General features: G+C 42.8%; 1 protein-coding gene across 2 annotated transcripts in view; it reads right to left on the bottom strand.

The window, feature by feature from the left end:
- hip1 (huntingtin interacting protein 1) overlaps window positions 1–24364 on the bottom strand; it is a 47634-nt gene that overhangs the window by 6604 nt on the left and 16666 nt on the right. For both annotated transcript variants that reach the window (XM_038693696.1, XM_038693697.1), the window contains exons 2-24: window positions 21544–21607; window positions 20755–20897; window positions 20503–20559; window positions 15874–15954; window positions 13327–13403; window positions 12380–12441; window positions 11042–11182; window positions 9478–9535; window positions 9213–9288; window positions 8456–8599; window positions 7498–7595; window positions 7237–7309; window positions 6883–7066; window positions 5726–5814; window positions 5427–5543; window positions 5015–5116; window positions 3091–3285; window positions 2761–2908; window positions 2511–2597; window positions 1835–1942; window positions 722–858; window positions 454–564; window positions 200–258 (exon numbers count right to left, since the gene is read on the bottom strand). In XM_038693696.1, coding sequence (XP_038549624.1) covers window positions 200–258; window positions 454–564; window positions 722–858; window positions 1835–1942; window positions 2511–2597; window positions 2761–2908; window positions 3091–3285; window positions 5015–5116; window positions 5427–5543; window positions 5726–5814; window positions 6883–7066; window positions 7237–7309; window positions 7498–7595; window positions 8456–8599; window positions 9213–9288; window positions 9478–9535; window positions 11042–11182; window positions 12380–12441; window positions 13327–13403; window positions 15874–15954; window positions 20503–20559; window positions 20755–20897; window positions 21544–21607 — 2411 coding nt within the window. The remainder of the gene's footprint in view (window positions 1–199; window positions 259–453; window positions 565–721; window positions 859–1834; window positions 1943–2510; window positions 2598–2760; window positions 2909–3090; window positions 3286–5014; window positions 5117–5426; window positions 5544–5725; window positions 5815–6882; window positions 7067–7236; window positions 7310–7497; window positions 7596–8455; window positions 8600–9212; window positions 9289–9477; window positions 9536–11041; window positions 11183–12379; window positions 12442–13326; window positions 13404–15873; window positions 15955–20502; window positions 20560–20754; window positions 20898–21543; window positions 21608–24364) is intronic.

Consider the following 24364-nt stretch of genomic DNA (forward strand, 5'->3'; position numbering starts at 1 on the left):
TGGCACTCTCAATTCTTGTTTAGATGCAGATTCTTTAAGTACTCAGTCAATTTGAGGTTTCAACTTTTTTTTCCTGTGGCATTATACAATGCATACACACTTTTTCACCTGGTGTGTTTTTGAACCTGTTGAGACGGTAAAAAGTGATTCCAGTCTGCTTCTCTGCAGCTCTCAAACTCAGTCCTAATGTGCATTTTACCTCTCATTGACCTCCATCTTGATTCCCGTATCAACTGCTCGAGACTTGTTGAGCATTTCCTGTTGGGATCCGCAGATGCACAAAGGAGACAAAAACAGACACTTTGAAGTTAATAACTGCTGTAAAGGGAAACAGGGGGCAGTGTTTTCACACAGCACACAATGAGCCGCACACTCTCACACACAGACAAGCAAGTACATTTAAATACGCATCCGACACCAGGAGATGACCCCAGCTAAATACACTCAACGCACCTCTATCCTGGCAGCTGCCGATTCCACAGCAGAGGACGTGGCAGCCATTTCCTGCTCTACAAGATCTCCCAGCTCCCCCTGCTGTAGCTCCAAACCCCGAGGACGCAGTTTCTGAACGACGACACAAGAGAGACTGAAGTTAGCATTACAGCAAAAGTTGTTACAGCCAAATTCAAACAATTTTAACCTCACGGACAAGATTCAGTTAACTCATTCTCTGTTTTATCACACAGCAACAAACATTAGTTTGTATGTATGAACTACGGACCTCTGCAGTGGCCAAGATGGCCTCCAGAGCCGCCTTCAGCTTGCCGTTGTCTGCTGCAGCCAGACTGTCCTGCTGCTTCATGTGGGCCAGCAGAGCCAGAGCTTCAGCACCGCACACCTTCACACTCTCTGACAGGGCTGACAGACACAAGGACAGGGTAGATGCATCCGTTATTGTCATTAAAATACATAAACATACACACACACAAAATCATCATGGTTTCCTGATCTAATATATAGATGCACTTAAAAGTGTAAAGTTAACACATTCCATGCTGTGATATTATATTCACTCCATTTCCTATTGGAATACCATCTTAGATCTTCTGTAAATTTTGATGTGCAATAGTGCCGCTGGTGGCTGCAGCTGCAGTGATAATTATACTGACACCCCCTCTGGCAAAGTGTCAGCTAAGAGCTGAAACAGCCACTCTGATGAGAGGAAGAGGGGAACCAATACTACTTTGACAGCAGCTGTCAGCCTGTTTTAAAACAAAATATATTTTAGATGCAGGTCAGCCAAATTATTTGCATAAAACTGTACACATGCTTTCAAATGCTGGATTCAGATGTTTCAGCATAGTACATCTACATTGATTTCCAGAGCCACAGCTACAGCCGCGGCTTCAGTTCGACCCAGTTTCAATTCTACACGTTTGTTTTTTTGTTGAAGTAATAGGACCACAGGCCAGACCTCCATTATATTTGGGCATGTATAGACTTGCCCAACTGCTAACATCTCCCAAGAGATTTAATCCTGAAAACATCACTTCTGTATGAATCAGAAACTATTTTCTATCCATGCATGTTTTGGCTGAAAGACTTGAGCTATTTGTAATTGCAATGTGAACACTGGAGCAGGATGATCAGATATATAGATTGCCACAAGGTATTATGACCGATTCACCAGAAGATTATTTTCATAGCACACTAACAACAGTTTTAAGTTGTACTGTCCAACCTTACTGTACATATGTAAAAGAAGAAGAACTACTCATAGACATGTCAGAACATGGATATATCTGGGCCCACCGATTATTATCAGGAGAGAAGTGGAGACTACAATCTACTCATCTCTCTCTCCCTGATGTCTGTCACACCTGTGCACACTTACCATCAGCTTGCTCCACAGGCACCATGTGGGAGGTGGCACTACCCTGAACAATGGTGTCGCCCACCAGGTGGCCACACTGGGTCACAACTCGCACCAGCTCAGATACACCTAGACAAACAAATAATTCCAAATCTTTAGGGATTTACAGCCATTTTAAGATGATAGATAGATAATTTTTTTCAACTTGTCCTCTGAATTGTATTTTAAAAACTAAATTATCATTATTAAACGAAATTCAAATTATTTAACACAACTTAGATATTTAGAAAAGCTCCTACAGCTGTTAGAAACTACTTTGTTACCATTTAGGAAGGACATTAGACAGCTAATAGCTTGTAGCAAACACTGATTAGCTCTAGTAGGCCTAATAGAGTATATTAACTTAAATTACAGCGCAGCATGTGGTCAAACTTATTTTTCATTTGGTAATTATAACTGTTTTTCTTACAGTGCAGAAAACGCCTCATGTCGACTGTCTACTTTTTCTGCAGTTCCCTTTTATGATGTTTTAAAGCCCCTACTCACCTATTGTACATTCATTCATGAAAATGCTAAGTAGCAAAATAATTGTTAACATCAGTTAAAATGGCTAATTATGTGCTATCTTTTTACATAACCCTATTACATTTCATTACATATAGTGCATTCCTTACAAAGCCAAACTGAATCTTCTCACCTGTGCTGTCAGCCATGAAGGCCTCTCTGGCTGAGTGGAGTCGGTCCATGCAGTCTAAAGAGGCCTGACATCTGGACGCCAGGTAGTCTATGTAGAATTTATTAAAAAGGCATGGTAGAAGACTCGAGGCAGTTAGACGGGAACATAAACATGCACACAAACATTACAACACACAGTGCTAATGAGCATCCCAACACTAAATGACAGCAGCTCTGTGCTATGCTACTGAATTAAAGCATCAGCTCCTGACCTGCAGAGCTGGTGCAGCTGATGTGTGCCGGGTCGTCTATCTGAGCCAGCGAGTCTTGGATGATCTTCTCAGCCTCCTCCACGGCTGCCTGCAGGCTGGACCAGCGAGCTGCTACCAGCTGGCTCTCCAACGCCTGCTCCCTGCTCTCCTGTGGATGCAAACACACACAGACGTGGTCGAACTCTTCACACCAAATCTTTATTAGAAATGCCAGAGGGTCAAAATGTAAAAAATTGGACATGCTGGTTCCCAGAAACATCTGCTTGATTTAGTACGCCTAATTAAGGAAGTTAATTAAGAAATATGATTGAGAAAATGACAATTCTTCACCTTCTCGTTGAGCTGATTCTGCAGGGCTTCCGCTGTCTTCACCCCGCTCTCCCTCTCAGTCGCCAGTGAGCCCTGGACTCGCTCTAGCTCCTCCCCCTGGACAGCAAGCTCCGCCTCCACCTTCGACAAGGACAGCACCAACTCCGCCTTCTCAGACTCCAGCGCGGCCAGCTGGGTGCTGAGCACCTCACTGGACTGCAGGGAGGAAGCAAAAAATGAAGAAAGAGTTAAGTTAACAATAGAAGAAATTTATTTCGAGGCACAGGAAGACTTATGGATAGGATAATACAGAGTTGCCGTGACATGTCAGGATGTGGTACGACCTCACAAGTAAAAAAAAAAAAATCTCAACTACTAATTATAACAACAGTGTCTTCTTTCAAGTTTGCGGAGAGGCGTACAGCCTCCAGAGAGGTTTGGGTTGAGGTTTACTATCAAACGAACACTGGGAAGTTGTGGTTGTGCAACTTGGCTGCAATGCAATGATCATGAATAATGGCAGCAGAGCTTGGCATTGCATCAGATGCTGTGTAATGAGGTTTGTGAAATTACTATCCTGCTTAACGAGGTGAGTGCATGAAAGTGTTCTGCAGGTAAGAAAGAGAGACTTACAGCCTGGGTGCCAGCAGGTCCAACAGAGGAGGAGAAACGTTGAGAGATGAAGGAGAAACAGAATTGTTAAGAATTTGGATGTAAAACTGTACGACAGGAGATGGTGACAGCTCGACACGTGACGAGAGCGATAAGACGTGGGCTGTGAAAAGGACTATGGAGATTAGAGAGATGGAGGAGGACAGAAAGACTGACAGAGTTGGGAAGTAATGGCTACAAAAATAGGACGTCAGAAGTGGGAGGCAGAGACGGATGAGAGGTACGGGGAACGCTGCAGAAAAACATGTGATACTGGGGGCGGAGGGAGTCACCAGCAGTAGTGGGGTTGGTTAACAGCATGAATTCATGGCTTACTGAACTTATTTTCTGTCACTCCCTCTTATTATCCCCTCCAAAATATTTCTGCAGCTCAAGCGGCCGCATCCACACAAGCAATTTATTTGGACAAGATGTTGCTGCTTCTGTGTTTTCTTTCTGGTCTCTTTTTTAAAATAAACACCGTCAGTCGCCTGTTACAGACATCAACTTGGCATCTGCAAGTTCCACTTGGCTCAGCTGTGCGGAGATGACAAACAGAGGTTCAAGAGGAGGAGCAGAGGGTGAGTACCCCCACCCCCCGCCAACAGTGAACACAAATTCACGGATGTCAAAGAAATGTATTAGCATATCAATTCTGTAAGACTGGTTGTGTTCGAGACTCTGCTGTCAGTGACTAAGAGGGCAGATGACATAAAAATGGAGGGAGTGACAGTTGTCTTATAGATGAAAGACGCAGATTCTGAGCGTGACAGGAACACAAAACCATAGCTTTTTTTTTTGCTCAGTTTAGTTTTGTATAATAGTCAGGATCTAGGAAATGTTGTTAGAACTTGCATTCTGGATTTCGTTTTTACAATCTTAACAGCCTGATCCAGGATACAGACTGGTATATACACACTGTAGCCTGGGCCTGATGTTTCTGAAAACAGGTCCCATGAACTGAGCTGATCCATATTGTCGACCAATCACAAACGCACATACAGGCACCAACCACCGCTACAAAAGTGAGGTGTAAGTGAGATAATCAAATAATTGATGATGACTAAAATAAGACTGTGACGCCAGCAGTCCATTATTAGATTTTATCGAGACTGTGCTCCATTAGGCTCAGCCAGGTCTGTTAGTCAGGATGACAAATTTCACATCATTAATCTTTTCATACTTTCATGTAGCAGCTGCCTTACCTTTTAAAATTGGGACTTCAACAACATCAGGGGTCTAGTTAGCAGATTTAAGCTAATGTGTGGGGGAAAAAAGCTGAGAGAAGAGTGACCTGCTGTGACGAGGCCATGGTGGTCTTCAGGGAGTCCAGCTCCACCTTGCTGGACACCAGCTCTCTCTGGAGCTCCTGAAGCTGCTCCAGCTGGTCCCTCTCCTGAGCAAGAAAACACCAACAACAGGAAAACTTTAACCAAAAGTGAAACTTCAGAGATTAAGTCTCCACGGATGTTTGTGCGACCTCTGAACACCTTCTCAGCACTAACACGCTTTTCAAGTTGAATGATTTCACTGTGTGCCCCCGAACATCCAAACTTTACCTCATTATTTTCCTCACCGTCAAAGCTCTGAATACATGCAGTATTCTGCTAAAGCAATTCATTTGGCTGCACCACACTGAGTTGAAAGCACGGGGCTGACCTGCTGTGCACGCTCTGCGATGACAACAAAATTAATCTCATGCTCACCTGTCGGTCTGCAGCCTCCTGAGCCGCCTTCACCTTCTCTTGCATCTCTTTCCTCACCGCCTCCACTTCATCCTGTGCTGCCCGGGCCACTGTCATCTGTCGGGTCACCTCTGCGTTCTACACACACACACACACACACACACACCAAAATAAATTAGGACAGAAGCTGGATCTTCAACTTTGGGGGAATATAAAAGGACAGCAGGAGGACAGAACTTAATATAACCTCAAAGGTTGTTTTTTTGTTTGTTAGGAGGGGACAAGGAGAAAGAAAAGGAAGTAAGACTTGTTGTTGTCACCTTCCTCAGCAGGTCAGCATGACTCTGAACCAGCTCTGAGTACTTCTCTTTCAGTTTGGTGTAGCGCTGCTCATTGGCCTGGGCCTTTTCTGGTTGGAAACCCAAAACAGAGACAAGAGACAGAGACAAACTGTTATTAGCAGACACAGTTCATGGCCGCAGGAACTCATTCATTATGGCAATCATCAACAAAAACCTGGTTTAATAAACTCGTATGGTTTTTCATGCCACAACCTTTAGTTTTCTCCTTCCTTTTCGCTTCCACTCACGGTTTTGAGTGTTTTTAAATCCCCCACTTTCTGTTTGTTTCTGGCCTTATTTTGATATTATCTTGTCAGAGAATTCCTCTAATGCTCAAAGCAATTTAGTCATTTTAATTTCAACAGGAGGTAACCAGTTGTTTAAAGCGTGTTCAAGCACAAAGTAGGATAACAACAAGAGCAGCTCTATTGTTTGCCAAAACTTCAAAAATATCTGCAGTCGACACTTCTTAGTTAAATCACGGATACAACCAGGAGTGGACCAGAAGAATAAAAGGGGCTAACGCATATAACAAGAAGTCCAAAGATATCTAAATAGATTAGACTCAATTCTTTATTATACTTTTCAGGAAATTTGTTTCCACCATCTATACCTACATTACCTCACATATAAACAACACGGACATACCTAACAACATACTGTACATTTTATACACAAATTGACAACCAAACTTTTTACTTAGTATGTACTTTTGTTGAGTAGTGCTGTGGCAGAGGGGATAAAACTTCTGCTATAACGAGCCCATTTCCAGGCTAGGGATCTATATCTACGACCTGATGGTAGAAGAGTGAAAAATGTGTTGAGAGGATGACTGATGTCGTGTACTATTATATGTGCTTTCCGTAAAATGGCTTTCCAGTTGAGGTCAGAGAGGTTGGGGTGGTGAGACCAATTATGCCCCCTGTTTTGTATAAGTAGGACACAGCATCTACAATCTTTTATCAGATGACTTTTAATGTAATTGCCAAACGGGTAGAATTTGTCAGACTACACAAAAAAAAAAATGAGTGCAAGGAAGCTTCAACAATTACAAAACATTTTTTAAATCGTATTATAATCTATTCAGCGACAATAATGTGATTATGTGACCAAGAAGTGCCAGTGTTAAGCCCTACTCTCTATCTCTGTCAGGCTCCGCTGCTCCTTCTCTGTGTCCTCTCGGACCCTCCGCAGGTCGTCCAGCTCGGCCTTAAGGAACTCACTCTCCCCTGCTGCCTGCAGCCTCAGGTGGCTCTGCTCGGCAAGCTCCGCCTCCAGCTCGCTGACACGCCCCCTCAGCGCCTGACACAAGCGACCACTCTGGCGAGGGAGAGAGAGGGGGAACGAAAAGAAATTAAAAGAGAGACAGATATGGAATTTGGTGAAAAAAGCTGATTCACATGCTTCTGGGGATCCTTTACGGCTTTTTGTCTCTGTGCAGAGTAAAAAAGAAATGAATAATGGGGGGGGGGGGTTCTTCTTCTCTTTACCTCCAGTCTGAAAGACTCCAGCTCTTCTTTGAGGGCCTGGATCTCCCTCGTCAGCTGTTCAATCAGACGGTCTCTGATGGGTAAAGACAAAAAAAATCAATCACAAATAAAATGAGCAAATCAATAAACTGTATTTTCATAAGTGACCTGTTAACAGATACAAATGATACTCTGCCTTATTTTGGTCTGAATTTTTGTATGCATCTATGTATATGTCAGCTATAACTATGCAGACCAACAAATCTCAGTGTGACGACTTACTTGTCGTCCTTCCGCATGCCATTCTGACTGTTGAAGTTGAAGGGGTCGATAGCAGCAGAGGTGCCGAACAGGTCGTCAAATTTGGTCTCCAAAGCAGGCTGCGTGTTTAAAAGATGAACAAAGATATTACGTAATGGAGTTTGAACATACGATCCAGCTTAATTCCCCTATAGTTTCATGTAGAATCAGGTTAGGTTTTCACATACAAGTAATCTGCCCTGGTATTTTGGTGCATAACAAACATAGTAAGAATAAAAAGGCAAGTCCTACAAAAGGGATGTACAGTGTTTAAAATAAAGTATAAAGAACATGTGCAATGTACAGAGATAATAATCCAGAACATGTGCATTAACAAGTCCGATGTGGAGACTGTTCATTAACATGTAGTTTCGATGCAGTGGGATGACGGTCAGCCCAGAGCCTTGCTGATGAGGCCAACTGCAGTCGGGAAGAATGTCTTAAATACTGAGATTAGGATTTACACCTAAAAAATATTGCTTTTCAGTCTCCATTAAACCTCTCCATCTTCTCATTCACTGTCTATCTTCCAGGTGTTTTGCAGCTGCATTGTGGAGCCAAATGTCATTAATTATCTCATTATCTAAAAATATGTCCACCCCCCAAATTTCAACATCAACAGCCAGCTGTGTGACAGACAATTTATAATTAGCACCATAATATGCCAGCATGAACATAAACCAGATGTTTAGAGTAGTCTTACCAAGAATCAAAGAAAATGTGGCTTCACACAGAAGTGCATTCATGTCTACCCTGCTGGAAGGTTATTTCCGGTTTTATCTCCACCACTTTGCATCTGTTCCCTCCCGACAACTCCCACAAACACAGCATCCCTGTTACATTTCTGACTGCTGATTACGACAGACCACATTCCATCTTCACAACAGATGGACCGCATTTAAGAAGGTACCATTCAGGGATACTTGTCTCGTTTAGTTACCGGCAACACGGGGACGTCTGTGTCCACCAGGTCGTCTGTCTCCACCACGTGCTCTGACTCAGGGGATGACGACTCGGCGGGGATCACGACCACAGGGCTGATGTGCTCCGACAGAGCAGACGCACGTAGGAAGTTAGGAGGGTTCTGCAAGAGTCACAAAGCACAATTTAAATCACTATATTATTTTTAAAGGATGGGCAAAATGCAGCTAGACGTGCCCCAAAATGTCCTGACTATCCTGTCCTATTTTTCCGATCTACATCTTTTTTCCGATCTAAATGACATCAACATCTGGTGCCTACACCCGACACGGATTACAACACTCAAATCAATTCACCTGTTTCTCTGTGAAAGCCAGTTAATCATTTGCCTTGTGTCAGAATTTTAGTGTCCGTAGCAACTTGTCAGAGCGAGGTTTAGCATGCAGAGTGTGATGAGATGCAGCAGTACACTCTAGAGGCACACACACACTGTACTCAGATACACTGAAAGAAATGTCATTAGGAAATTAAAATTAATTTCCGTGTGTGAGCTAAATGTGGTGAAGGCACCCTGTGTTTCTCTTTTCTCATTTCCATTTATGTTACATGTAGCAGTGTATAGCTGACACATCAGAGTCTATAAACAACTGGCATATGAAGTTAAACCATCACAAGACAGAACTTTTTGATGGGAAATGTATTAACCATTTGGTAAACAGGAACGTGAAACAACAGTCACAGGTGGAAAATGTGGAAAATGTAAGACTCTGCCTCACCTCAGGCAACTGTGGGATCTGAATCAGCCTCTTAAAATACTGCAAGTTACTGGAGCGATAGAACAGACTCTTTAACCTGAAACAGAGAGAGAGACAGAGAAAGGAAAGGACAGACAGAAGAGGGAATAGACCAAAAATCAGTGAGAAGGGCACAAGAGTTTGAAATTTATTCAACGTGGTAAGAGCTCAGTCCTCGAGGTCACACTCATGAGAGTATAGAGAAACCGTGGCAGACTGGGTTTCTGACTGCGAGTGAACTTCATACTTCTTAAACTGTTCCTGGAAGCGATCTCGGTGTCCCTGGAGAGTGTCTGCTGGAAGGCCTGCATGCACACATAAAACATAAACACGTCAGTGCTGCAACACCGAAACTGCTCAGGTATTCTGTGTGTGTGTGTGTGTGTGTGTGTGTGTGTGCGCGCACAAGTGGATGAAGAAGTATCAAAGTCTACTTTTCAGAAATGGAGAAAAGCCTTTTTGAAACTGCACTGCATGCATTTTTGAGTTCATCCAGTGGGGCTTTGAATGGGCCTAAAAAACATCTCTGACTCCGGGAAGAGGAGCATGTCATTTTTGAATCCTTGGAAAAAAGAGTCACCCACTTTTAAGTGTTCGCACACATTATTTCTGCGCTGCAGGACGTTTAAGAGCTAAAGGCTAAGCTAGAAACTCACCAGCTCAGTCCAGCGCTGCTCAAGAGGCAGTGGCTCTCATGTTAGAACCACTCATACAAACAAATATGTTTCTAAGCGTGCGTAAAAGTGATTCAAGTGAATTTGTGGCATTCACCAATTTTCTCTGAGGTACAAAGGAAACTTGAGAAGTGGTGCAGACGTGTCGTTTGAGTCATGTACAGTCTGCCTTTCTCCACATAATGCCCTATTCCCAATGAATTTTTGTTTTTTTGCTTAATTATGATACTGGAATCAACTAAAATAAAATATAACTAAAATAAACTTAGGCTATATTAATATAATAAAGCTGCAACGATTAGTAGATCAAAAATCAAATTAACCTGCAACTAATAAATTCATAGTTTCTGTAATTTCTTTAAGCAAGAATGCCAAATCTTTGCTGGTTCCAGCTTCTCATATATGAGGCGTTGCTTCTTATTTTATCATTAAATTAACTATATTTTGATTTTGTTGGCTTGATAAAACAAGCTATTTCAGGACATCACTTTGGCCTCTGGGAAGTTGTCATGGGTGTTCTTCACTACTTTTTGACCCTACTTTTTTTTCAGTTAAACTGCAGATTAACTGAAATTAATTCATAATTGCAGCACTACTACTGATACCGCGAAGTTCATTATGTGATCAACTGCTGATTTCTGATAGCAAGACTTGAAAGTCTGTGAAGTGAAACTCTGTTTTTTACGCTCAGGTGACATTTTTGTGAATGAAACTTGTCCACAAATGGAGCGAAAGAGGTCGCCTTATTTATCAATTTAGGGTGGTTGATTATGCTAATGTTCAAATCCCATGACTGTGCACCTTCCTTGTTAGGCACTCATGAGGTTGAAATGGCCTTAAGTTAAGACAGTTTGGTGAATCCGGCTTGAAAACCGTACGCAAAAAGACTAATTTGATCCACTTTGTTGACGAATATATGTTTTGGTTAAGTTCCAGCATCCAGAGAAGCTTTAAACTCTAATTCACACCTGCTAACAAGTTCTTTTTAGCGTGACAATGACTGAACTTCTCTGTGGTGTATGTGAATTATTGAGTGGCATTTCCACTTTTTTGTACTGCCAAGCAACCTTTACTGTGTGCTATTCCTACTGAGCTTTTGGTTGTGCAGTTGGACCAACAGTGGAGTGTGTCACTCACAGGAGTGCAGCTTAAACAGCAGCTTGACGGTGTAGTCATACAGGTGGCTGCAGTCCAGGATGACTTGGATGAGGGGGGCCAGGCGACATTGGCCCGCTGCCGTCACCGACACCGACCGAGACATGTCTAGGGAGCTGAATACTGGGGAGGGGAGAGAGAAACACGTACCCGATCAATGGATGCATTCACAAGATCAATACACGCTCACGCAGACTTGTGTGAGAACCCATCAGGCATCATTACAAACACAGCGAGAGTCGCCACACACACACAAACATCAGTGATTACAAATGAAAACACACACACACACACACACACACACACACACAGAGACAGACAGACAGATGTGCGCCATCATGAATTTTTTATGAATCAATCAAGTTGCGCTGCCGTGCTCTCTATTCATTTCTCTGCCTCGCCATGAAAGACAACTAATGAAATGCCTGGAAGCAACACATTTGTGTTTTTATTGGAAAAACCAAAGTGCAGCAGCAACCTGAACACTAACAGGATTGTCTGACTCCCTCTCTGCCTCCATCATTCTGCCCCTCTTTCATTTCCCTGCCACCCTGCTCACACCAGCCCCAAAGCCCCCCCCCCCACCGAGAGCCTCTTTGCACTGCAGAGGCGTGGTTTCCTGCACAGCTAGAAAACACACACACACACACACACACACACACACACACACACGCGCACGCACACGCACACCTCAGGCCTCTTTACCCCTGGATGACGTGATGCTTTTAAAATACGCCAGACCGGAGGAGGAAGCTGACAAGCACTTTGAGATATGGGTAACACAGACTCTGATATGTCCTCATAAGGGAAAAAGTTGCCCATTTTGTCTTGAACACTAATGTAGATATTTTGCTTTCGCTATAAAGAAGAGGAGCGGGAGGAGGAGTAGGAGATAACATAATCAGGACGTAGAATGAAGGGGCATCATACATAAAAACAAGAACGTTATTTCCTCCTTTTCATTCATGAATGGGAGCGCACAGCTTTTCCAGCATTTCTTCTGCGCTCCTGGTCACAAACCAGCCGTCTATTTTTAGCTCTGTCCGTACTTTAAGAGACATTAACCCGGCATGACTCACCCAGACAACAACAGGGCTTCAGTACAGTATGTAACCACTAAAAGTATTGTAGCGGACCGAGTCAGACAAGGTGGCGCTCTGACATACATTATATACAGTGTCTACATTTCTGTGCATCATTATGTTTAGTAAACAGCGTCTTCCTGTCTGTCAAAGTGTGAACTTCATCAATCAGTGCGTGTGTGTATGCCTGTCAGATGATCTTGGCCGGCGCCATGCAAGTCAGACCAGAATAGCTTACCACCCAGGAAGAGGTTGAGCTCACACTCCAGGTAGTCAAACATCTCGACGGTCAACTGGAAGCTAAAGAGGGGAGATCCAGAAAGAGAGGTGACCATTTTGTTACACGCCTCCAGGAAACATACACAGGTCTGTTTTTGCCGTGTCACAGTGGTAAACTCTGATCGGGGAGTGTAAGAGAGAGCTTTCAAATGGATGCCAGCATCCCCGCTGCTTCAAACTCGATGATCCCAATTGGTCAAGAGTTTCAAAAAATTAGATTTTCCCGTTGCAGATGTGTGTGTTTTCTTCTTTTTTCCTCAAATCAAGATCATTTATGCACAGCCATAAATGCATAGTACAGTAGTACTGAGGGGTTGTTAAAAACACATTTCAAACACACACATTTTAAGCAGAACTTTCCCAACCTCAGGCCTCAATTTAACAATCTGGGAAGGAAAACATCACTCAGATCTTGTTAAAGCCCTAACCATTGACATTAGCTTATTTTAAGGGGTGACTGCTGGCATAGTAGTTATTAAAGCAGGTAACTGCACCAGCCCCAGAACTAAACTGCTTGGAAGGAGATGACAACAATTAATTTAACCCTCTGCTCTCCACTTCATTATTTACTAGCAGATATGAATTATTTTTTGAAATTAAATAGATTAATTGACTAACTAGACTTTGTCTTAGCCATGTTCATTTTTGATAAAAAAAAAAAAAATGTACTATTGGTTCTGAACAACACCTCTTGACTTGATCTAAAAGTATCACAATCACAATTCTTGTGGCTTATTCATGCGTGAATCACGATTAAAGTATTCATCCAATATTAACGATTTAATTTCACACTTTGGTCAACACAGTGTGAGAAATAACCGTGAAACTCATTTAAATCTGGATCCTGGGGCCCGGCCAGCACAGCTACCCTGCATGACGACAACCAGCGCGACACGCCACACTCACAAGTTGTTGACGTCGTTCTCTCCCGCCTCGTCGAGCTGTCTGTTTGACATCTGCAGGTTGCCGGGGAAACGGGGGTTCTGAATGAGGAGACAACAGGAGGAAGGTTTAAGCCATCCTGACATCCCTCTGAGGCGAACATGTGACCATTTACAGGCAGAATCTGATGTTCATAGACCTTCACATTCTGATAAAACTCATTTACTCTGTACTATACACGGGTACACATTTGAGGTACTTGTACTTGAGTATTCACATTTGTTGCTACTTTATACTTTACTCTTCTACTCCATTACATTAACTTAATTACATTTTCAATGCAGGGCTTTCACTGCATTGGAGAATCTTTTTATTGATGTATTGCTACTTTTACTTAAACCACAATAACCAATTTTTTTGGCCACTTGGAAACAAGTTCTAAACACAATACTGACATATTACTGTGATGGCAGAAAATTGTTTCTTATAGTCTTTTATTAGGGACGTATAAGAGTGCTATTTCTCTATTATTATTATTATTATTATTATTTCTTATACATTGTTTAATCTTTAACCTTTTTATTATTATTCTCATCCTGCTAGTCTGTCCACATGTGTAGGGTTTAGGGTCAGGGATGTGTAGTTGTTTTCTGTTCCTCTCATGTTTTGGCTGGTTGAGGATCTTTTGTTCCCCAAAACATAGATACCCAGACTGTGTAAATGATTATGCAGCCCTTTGCTCTAGGTCAGATGTTAGTGACCGTCTTAGGAGACAGAACCTCTGGTCCAGCTGATCTGTGTTGTAGTACTTCTTTGGACCTGCTGGACAGGTAGTGTTGTTGCTGAAAACACCTGCTTGCTCCAGTCGAAAACAAAGCTCCCTAGTGAACAAAAACCGCAAAGCTGCGGGCCAGAAAACTAAAACAATCATCTGAAAAAGTCACTATAAAGCTCCATAGAGCTGAAGGGAACCACTCAGTAGGATGATATTCTCTGTGGCTTCATCGGTATGAGTGACCCCTTTCACATACAAGTAATCATGTGATCCAGCAGCTTTCAGTGAAGGGTTTAAATACTTCCTCCACTGCTGGCTGGTAAGTTTTTGAGAAGAATGCCTTTGACTCAATCAGATAAATGTATTGTTTGGACTTTGCATGCCTGTGTGCATTCTTTGATTTTGTCTTACTAGTTGAAGCCAATCAAAACAAAACCCTGGCTCTGAATCAAACAGGCTGTTAATGCTGGATTTAGATAAAACTGCAGCACTAAAAACTGTTCCTGTTTCTCAGCTGCCTTGGAAGGTTAACTAGCCTGATTGTTTTGTGTAGTTCAGTGACATGTCTTAAGCAGGTGTAAGGACCTTTTTCTGCTTGGAGAATAATGCTACGATTAGGTAAGGCAACCCATTTCAAATGAAACAGGCACATACGCAGTAGCTCACCAGCTTCATGCTTTGTCAGAAGTTAATATGAAATCGTGTTTACAGGAGCTGATTGTTGATTAATTGACCTTTATCCACTGGTGACAAATTGTATTTCCTTTTCTGTGAGTTGATTTTAGACACTGCGTGTGGTTTATAGATCAATAATAACAAAGTTCTAGTAATGATAATGGACAATAATGTTTGATTTTTAGCTCTGGTACCTCAAAAAACAGGTGAGATCCCCCACAGAGAAGCTGGCAGACACGCTTATGTAATATTACAACACATAGTTGGCAGGGGATGTGTTGTTAGCTCTGACAGTCACATTTGGCATGTTTTACAGGGTTTTGTCCATCACGGGCCACAATGTCTGTCACTCCAACAGCAGCAGACTGACTAGAAACAATCACTGAGGACAGTTGGCGATTGTACTCTCATGCTAATTAACAAAACATGAGCTTCCTTAATTACTAGTCTCCTTATTTTGAAAAGTTAAATCAACAAGAGTGGCTGCTGCATGCTGCACTTCTGGTCACACTCCCACTGTGACTGTTGAAAGCCCCACTCAAATAGGATTACTGGGAGGAGGCTTTGTTAAAAGTTAATAAGAGACCGTGTTTACAGGAGCTGATTGTTGATTAATTGACCTTTATCCAGTGAGCGACAAAAAAGTTTGTATTTCCTTTTCTGTGATCTCCGTGGTTATTTTGGACACTGCGTGCGGTTTATAGATAAACCTGCACGCTGATGCATGGGCAAGTATAATGACACATTTGGCAAATTTGCATGGTACAGAGAGGGAAAACACAAGCTGATTTATGGCTTTATCAGCTCAAGTGTCACATTGCTCGTTTGATTCTTAGGTTACATCTTGGCAAAGTCATGCTTGGATAAGAATTAGCCTTAAGCAGAGAACCAACTAACCACATTTTCCTGTGACAGCATCAACGCTGCCTTATGGTCCCTGCACGGCTCTGCTCTACAGTCTCATAAAAAGGCTACATTACCGATTCTTGAGAGAACATTAGTGTAAAAGCCAGACCCCCCACCCCCGCAGAGACACACTTGCACTAAAAGGAGACTCTGAGACAAAGATAATGAGTGACAAGGGAGACTGGCTCTGGGTTTTATAGGCCAGGCCAACTCACTTTGATGTGAAACTCCATTTTGGTGATGAGCAGTTTGAGGTAGATGCTGCACAGCTTCCCATAGCCTTCACTCAGGTGACCCTGGGGGGAAAGAAAGAGGGAAGAGAAAGAAGAAAGACTTAATCAAAGGCAGAAAATAATACTTTCCACCCTCTTCAAAGACTTGCAGGTTTTGCTGGTTAAAGAACTTAATCATTTGGCATTTTGAGGAAATTCATTGTGGCACTTTGGCTGGAGGCAGCACACAATAAACATGGGTAAGAGTGAGCAAAGACTGAGCACAAGGCCGTTTTCATACTGGGGAGATAAACTACACCACAGCACCCAAAATAATATTTACTGAAAAACACTATAAACCAACTTTTGGAGCAGGTTCAGTTCAGTTCATTCTGTACGACAATGTCCCTGGTCTGAGAGTGTGGACAAAGTTGAATAGAGTAGAGGTTTGGCCAATTTCTTCTCACTTCCTTTTTCCCCTTGAGCCTGGGAGTGTGGGTGGTAATGACACAACAGGAAAGAGAGGCCACAACCCCGGTCACAGGGACCGCACTTCCTGTACAGTTGTGTTCAAAATAATAGCAGTCCAACATCATTAACCAGAACAATCACTGTTTTTGATAGAAATTATATTCCTACATGGCAAATAATTTACTAGTAGGTGTAGTAGAGTAATACACTGCTCAAAAAAATAAAGGGAACACTAAAATAACACATTCTAGATCTGAATGAATGAAATAATCTCATTAAATACTCCTTTCTTTACATAGTTGAATGTGCTGACAACAAAATCACACAAAAATTATCAGTGGAAATCAAATTTTTCAACCCATGGAGGTCTGGATTTGGAATCACACTCAAAATCCAAGTGGAAAACCACACTACAGGCCGATCCAACTTTGATGTAATGTCCTTAAAACAAGTCAAAATGAGGCTCAGTAGTGTGTGTGGCCTCCACGTGCCTGTATGACCTCCCTACAACGCCTGGGCATGCTCCTGGACAGTCTGTGGTGCAACGTGGCGTTGGTGGATGGAGCGAGACATGATGTCCCAGATGTGCTCAATTGGATTCAGGTCTGGGGAATGGGCGGGCCAGTCCATAGCATCAATGCCTTCCTCTTGCAGGAACTGCTGACACACACATGAGGACACCAGCCACATGAGGTCTGGCATTGTCTTGCATTAGGAGGAACCCAGGGCCAACCGCACCAGCATATGGTCTCACAAGGGGTCTGAGGATCTCATCTTGGTACCTAATGGCAGTTAGGGCTACCTCTATGCGGCCCCCCAAAGAAATGCCACCCCACACCATTACTGACCCACCGCCAAACCGGTCACGCTGGAGGATGTTGCAGGCAACAGAACGTTCTCCACAGCGTCTCCAGACTCTGTCACGTCTGTCACATGTGCTCAGTGTGAACCTGCTTTCATCTGTGAAGAGCACAGGGTGCCAGTGGCGAATCTGCCAATCTTGGTGTTCTCTGGCAAATGCCAAACGTCCTGCACGGTGTTGTAAGCACAACCCCCACCTGTGGACGTCGGGCCCTCATACCACCCTCATGGAGTCTGTTTCTGACCGTTTGAGCAGACACATTTGTGGCCTGCTGGAAGTCATTTTGCAGAGCTCTGGCAGTGCTCCTCCTGCTCCTCCTTGCACAAAGGCGGAGGTAGCGGTCCTGCTGCTGGGTTGTTGCCCTCCTACGGCCTCCTCCACGTCTCCTGATGTACTGGCCTGTCTCCTGGTAGCGCCTCCATGCTCTGGACACTATGCTGACAGACACAGCAAACCTTCTTGCCACAGCTCGCATTGATGTGCCATCCTGGATGAGCTGCACTACCTGAGCCACTTGTGTGGATTGTAGACTCCCGTCTCATGCTACCACTAGAGTGAAAGCACCGCCAGCATTCAAAAGTGACCAAAACATCAGCCAGGAAGCACAGGAACTGAGAAGTGGTCTGTGGTCACCACCTGCAGAACCTCTCCTTTATTGGGGGTGTCTTGCTAATTGCCTATAATTTCCACCTGTTGTCTATTCCATTTGCACAACAGCATGTGAAATTGATTGTCAATCAGTGTTGCTTCCTAAGTGGACAGTTTGATTTCACAGGAGTGTGATTGACTTGGAGTTACGTTGCGTTTAAGTGTTCCCTTTTTTTTTTTTTGAGCAGTGTATAAAACCAACAGAACCAACAGTCATGGAATGCATGCTGCCAATTATGTGTAATTGAATCATTAATTGAAAGGGGCGTGTTCAAAATTATAGCAGTGTGGAGCTCAATTTGTGAGGTCATTCATTCTATGAAAAAACAGGTGTCAACAGGTGGCCCTCATTTAAAGGCAAAGGCTGCAAATGTTGTACAAGCTGGTTGTAGTGCATTTCTCTCTGACAATCGGAGTAAAATGGGTCATTCCAGACATTGTTCAGAAAAACAGCGCACTTTGATTAAAAAGTTGATTGGAGAGGGGAAAACATAAAGAAGTGCAGAAAATGATAGGCTGCTCAAATGCTTTAAAATGGCAACCAAAACCAGAAAGACGTGGAAGAAAATGGAAAACTACCACTCGAATGGATCGAAGAATAGCCAGAATGGCAAGCCAAGCTATCAGCAACAAGCCCCCGCAAAGTCCCATTGTCGCAAAAATGACGTGCTGAAGAGGTTACAATTTGCCAAAGAACACATTGACTGGCCTAAAGAGAAATGGCACAACATTTTGTGGACTGATGAAAGCAAGATTGTTCTTTTTGGGTCTAGGGGCTGCAGACAGTTTGTCAGACGACCCCCAAACACTGAATTCAAGCCACAGTACACTGTGAACAGTGAAGCACGGTGGCGCAGGCGTCATGATATGGGGATGTTGCTCATACTACGGTGTCGGGCCTGTTTATCGCATACCAAGGATAATGGACCAGTTTGAATACATCAAATACTTGAAGAGGTCATGTTGCCTTATGCTGAAGAGGAAATGCCCTTGAAATGGTTGTTTCAACAAGACAACGACCCTAAACACACCAGTAAGCGAGCAACATCTTGGTTCCAGACCAACAAGATTAACGTTATGGAGTGGCCAGCCCAATCCCCAGACTTAATCCAATAGAAAACTTGTGGGGTGACATCAAAAATGCTGTATCTGAGGCAAAACCAAGAAATGCCAAGGAATTGTGGAATGTAGTCCAATCGTCCTGGGCTGGAATACCTGTTCACAGGTGCCAGAAGTTGGTTGACTCCATGCAAAACAGATGTGAAGCAGTTCTGAGAAACAGTGGTCATACAACTAAATACTAGTTCAGTGATTGACAGGAAAGCTAAATCTTCCAGCATTTTTCAGTTTATACAGTAAATGTTACTGTATAAAGTTTGTAAAGAAATGTGCGGACACTGCTATTTTTTTGAATAGCCTAATTTTTTCCTCACTTTCTGTGAAGTAATGACAAATTTGATGATTTTTTTCTTCATGTTTTGATTTGAAATAGAATGTGCAGTGTTCCCAATGCATTTGCATGTATAGAAATAAAAGCTTTTTTAAGGATTTGGGCCTTTTTTCAACACACTGCTATTGTTTTGAACACAACAGTATTCTGCAAAGTGACATTAGCAAAAACTGAGTAATAACAGAAAACAAAAAGTAAATCCAGGAAAGCAGAACAAAACAGGCTCTCCACCCAAGCCAATGCTCAAGATCATGTTTTGTGGCTTTATGGAGGGCAGTCCATACAAGATCAAACAATAAACCACAAGAATGTCATCAGGGGCAGATCACTTAGATCAATCAATGTGTTGTCACCAATAACACTTTCTATAATAATGCTTGACTTTTAGCTCTGGCACCTAAAACAACAGGTGAGATCCCCGCAGAGAAGCTAGCAGACGAGCGTATGTAATTTACTGTCTGTTAGCCACAGCATGTAGCTGGCAGGCAATGTGTTGTTTGCTCTGACGGTAACACTTGGCATGTTTTACATGGCTTTGTCCATCATGGCCCACAACGTCTGTCACTCAGACAGCAGCAGACTGACCATGATGACCATTACAAGGAGGAATGTTAGTCCTCAACAAGTCTCCTTATTTTTAAGGGTAAATCAACAAGAGGGGCTGCTGCATGTTGCACTTCTGTTCACACACCCATCGTGATGTCAGAAAAGGTGCTTTCCAGCTGCGCTTGAAAGCCCCACTCGGATAGGATTAGTGGGAGGAGGGTACTGAAATATTTCCCCTCCTCCCTTGTAACAAAAGTTGTTGTTCCTGAAAACATTTTAGCTGCTGCCAAAACACAGGAGCTGTTTCTGTAATAGACAATGAAATGCCGCAGGAAAACCATGTGACTTACATCACCCGCGGACTTGAAATATTAGTATTATCTACCAGTAATTATGTAGCTGCAAGGACAATTACAACTTCTTAAATGTTTCATTCTGAATGTCCATTGGTTTTTTACAATAAGAAAAGGATTGGTAGCTGTAATTCAAGTAGCTCTCTACATATAAAATCTGTCTGTTATTCATTTAGGTTTAATTTGTTAATATTTAAAAGTACAGTCACCAGTAGAGAAGATCAACAATGGAATACACACATACTGCTTAGACTGCATGCAATGACATGACCACATTCAAATAACAATCTCTGTGTCCTTACCCACATCCTGCTCATATCGGTTAAGTCGGCCTTGTTCCTCATGGAGTCCTTTATCACCTGGAGGGACAGCAGCGAAACAAGAGAGGATGGGGGGTTAACCTAACACATAAGGTCTGACATAAACTGAAGAATAAAAGTGTTGAGCATCAAGTTTTCTCTGTAGGTGACACAAGCATTCTATATTTACAAGGCGATCACACAAGAGAGGTCAGATCAATGGTTACGGGAATACAGGACGTCATCTTTACGTACGTTTGGATGGCCGTCTCGCAGCAGCTTGTGGAAGACATGGCAGAACTTCCAGCAGAGCACCGCGTTGCTGGAAAGAGGAAGCCGGTTGACTGCTGCCCAGAAAGTGTGGGCGCCTTTCTCATGATGGGTCCCCAAGATGCAGGGTGACGGGGACAGTCAAGGATCACTTGGTTAGAGTGCATGACATTCTTTTGTGTGGCGTTAGTCTCGCTCATGACAAAATGTTACTTTTTATTTCTCTGCCGTCTGTGCAGGGATTTCACTCGATATACTGGAATTTTAAGTCCCCCCACATAGCCAAGTGTTATTGTTTCTCATGGTGGTGCAAGAAGTCACTTACTATCACAGATTAAATTTAGCCATTTATATTGTTGACAGCTCAGAGTTTGCTTTTAGTAATTGAAAATAAAGACAAAACACACAAATAAGCTGCAAGAATCTGCACTCTTAAGTAAAACATAACTATTAAAAATTAAATATATGGTTAAACTAAAGAGTGCAAAAACCACTAATAATGAGACCTTGATATTTTGTATTTAGTTCCTCCTCTCCCTGAAATTTTGTTTCAACTGTTTTGTATTTTTAAAATGGGAGAAAACTAGAAACAGCCCTCTCCTCTGTAAGCTTTATTTTGCTTTACACATGACTAAATTAGCCATGTGTAGATGATGTTACACTAAGTTTGTTTTTTGATCTTGCACTAGAGTAGCCCTCCAGACACAGAGCGGAACGGCTCCACACATGACGGACACACATACACACACACACACACACACACAATGAGGATATTCCTGGCATGCTTTTCTTTGACAGCGACCTCCTGTGTGTTGATGGCCTTATTGATGCTGACAGCCTGTGAAAAGGAGGAAAGGAAGGGCAGAGGAGAGAAACAGAGAACACAAATCAGCCCACAGCATTTTTCACACCGCTTGAAGAAAAAAAAAAAAACTTAAAAACCTTAAAAACCCTGTCAAGTGTTTCATTTTAAAACTTGACGCCCTGCCACCTTTCGGAAAGTTGCTTTTCCCCCTATTCTAACCACCTGGGGAATGAGAAGCAGCCAAGTTTTCAGTAAATGGTGACTGACCCATTTTCTGCAGATTTGGTATTCAAGGCAGGAGCTGAGAGGCTCCTTGCTCTCCTCTCTGCTTTTGAGGAACTCTACAGAGGCAAACACCTGTCTCATCAAGTGACACATATGCCAACACATCTGCCTTTGCATGTCCCACCTGCAGAACAGTAGCCAACTTAAATTAAGGAAAGGTGACAGAGCAGGAAGTGTATGTAGGAGGTCTGGGGGTCAAAAAAGTGTATCTGGTTTCTCTTCTTTGAGATAGCACCAACAATTACTCATGTGTGGGTGATTAGAGGAGTATCTGTCTGTGCTGTGAAATCTACTGAGGAATGTTGGCCAGGCTACACATGAACCCCATCCAACTTCAGCTCAAATTAAAGTATCATCTAACCCAGAAGCACTACAGAAGTGTCACCACTTCTGAGTTAAATATGCATCCTGCAGACAGACGCACTTAAAGCTTCATACTGATTTGCACTGTTTGACAGCCATTCTGACAGAGTTGTTGCGGTAGCAGTGTTTGATATTAACAGGCTGAAATACACCCACCAGTAGTTTGATGGTAGTGTTAGCTGCTGCAGTCTTTTTTTTGGTGAAGTTTCATTTGACAGAAAGAAAATGCCATCTGTCTGATTTTTCATAGAACAAGACTTTGAGAGTTTACTACTATGCTAGTAGCTTCATGAGGCTGCACTTGTACTATAACAATGCTAACATGCTGATGTTTAGCAGGTATGTTTACCATGTTAAACCATTTTAGTTTAGCGTGTTAGGATGCTAACACATTTGCTTAAACAACTTAGAGGAGTACTCTACCCATTTAGCACTGCACTCCTGTATGCCTCCTAATGGACAGTTACATAACCAGATTCGGATGTGTTATGCTAGTAGCAGCTACTGTAGCCTCAAGTTGCTAGCCTTAAGCAGAGACGAGGAGTGGGCTACAGAGGTCCGGTCAGCTCACATCTATCTCAACACCACCAGATTTCTTTCGTTTTCAAACTTGTAGTCTTTAGCTCATACCGGAGCTGACTCAATTGACACCCCTTGAGGCAGTTTATCAGATTTCACACAGCTCCCTCTGGAGCCACAAAAGGCTGAATTCAACTTTTATATGCAGCAGTACTCCAAGACCTGTGAACAGACTTATGTGTGTGAAGCCGAGTTCCCCTTTAAGGGATCACCAAATCATTAAGATTCATCCTCTAGGGACAATGGATATCTACAATTTAATGGCAATAATAGCTGTCCACTAAAAACCACAGCTGTCAACCTCATTGGGGTACTGGAGTATATGTCAGGGGATCGCCAAAGTCAGTAGGATACATCTGGGGACCATGAATGTCTGTACAAAATTTCATGGCAGTCCACGCAGATGTTGCTAAAGTATTTTAGGACCATAGTGTCAACCGACTGGCTAAAAACCCTGGATTTGTTACTTGTTCTTGTATAATGCTTTTTCGTCATGTCCTGTCAAGGTTACGTTAGACAGCCGAACAGGAACACTATATGATGAAATAAATATGAAGAGGAGCCCAAAAGTTATAAGTTCCAGACGGGTTTTTTAACAAGGTGTTCTGGGGCAGCATCTGGCTCACGTATCACATCTCAAGACATCAACTCAAAACCTAGGCCTGAAATGTGCAAAATATATATCCTAAGTCTGCTCCTCCTCTTCCAGCATACGAGTTTTCAGGACTGGAAGTTCACCATGAAGAATCATTGTGGAGGAGGAGCGGGCCAGGAGGGGTGGGGAAGGAAGGAGGCAGGAATGAAGGACAGAAGAGGAGGGAGCACTGGCCACTATTAGTGTCACTAGGACAAATTCAACACACTCCGCTGAAATGATTTACGTTTGCATCCTTACAGCGAACAAATATCCAACCGGGTCTCACTGACTATTGAATCTAAAATGTCTGGAAACTCAGTCTACATAATATTTTATTCAGAAACATAATCTCTTCAAAAACAGTTTGGAACAAACACTAAATTGGGATTAATTGAAAAAACAATCTGTCTCGTCTAAACAACAGCAGACAATAGACTGCATCCTCTACACACACCACAACTGCGTCATCTAAATGACATGTCATCAGCAGCTCCAGCAAGTTGGCAAACACGAGTTCTGTGTTCACAAAAATCTAATTTATGAGTAAGATTCAGGAGTGGTTCACTAAAACAGAGGGAGAGTGAAAACAGGAAGAGGAGGAGGAGGAATGTAGAGCTGGCTGCTGTTTCAACATCTCTGCCTTTACCCTCATGTGCACGTAATCCCGATGACGAGGAAACCCGGCATCGTGTCAGAAAGATGATGACTGGCCACGCTTCCACTCCTGTCATTAAACATGCATGGTGTTGATTAAACATAAGTGCTAGAGCTACAAGTCCAACACCTGTCCTGTTGCATCAGCAGCAACCTGAGCCAAGACTCTGGCTGTGAGCGTGTGTGTGTCAGTACTATAAAAAAGGTCAAACACATCAGAGTTTACACTGTCCTGTCTGGGCTTTGCAAAACAGAGCTGAAATAAGACTGTG

Source organism: Micropterus salmoides, unplaced genomic scaffold (assembly GCF_014851395.1).
Source record: "Micropterus salmoides isolate LMB-PRFRI ecotype aquatic unplaced genomic scaffold, ASM1485139v1 Ms_hic_scaffold_3, whole genome shotgun sequence".
Classification (NCBI taxonomy): domain Eukaryota; kingdom Metazoa; phylum Chordata; class Actinopteri; order Centrarchiformes; family Centrarchidae; genus Micropterus; species Micropterus salmoides.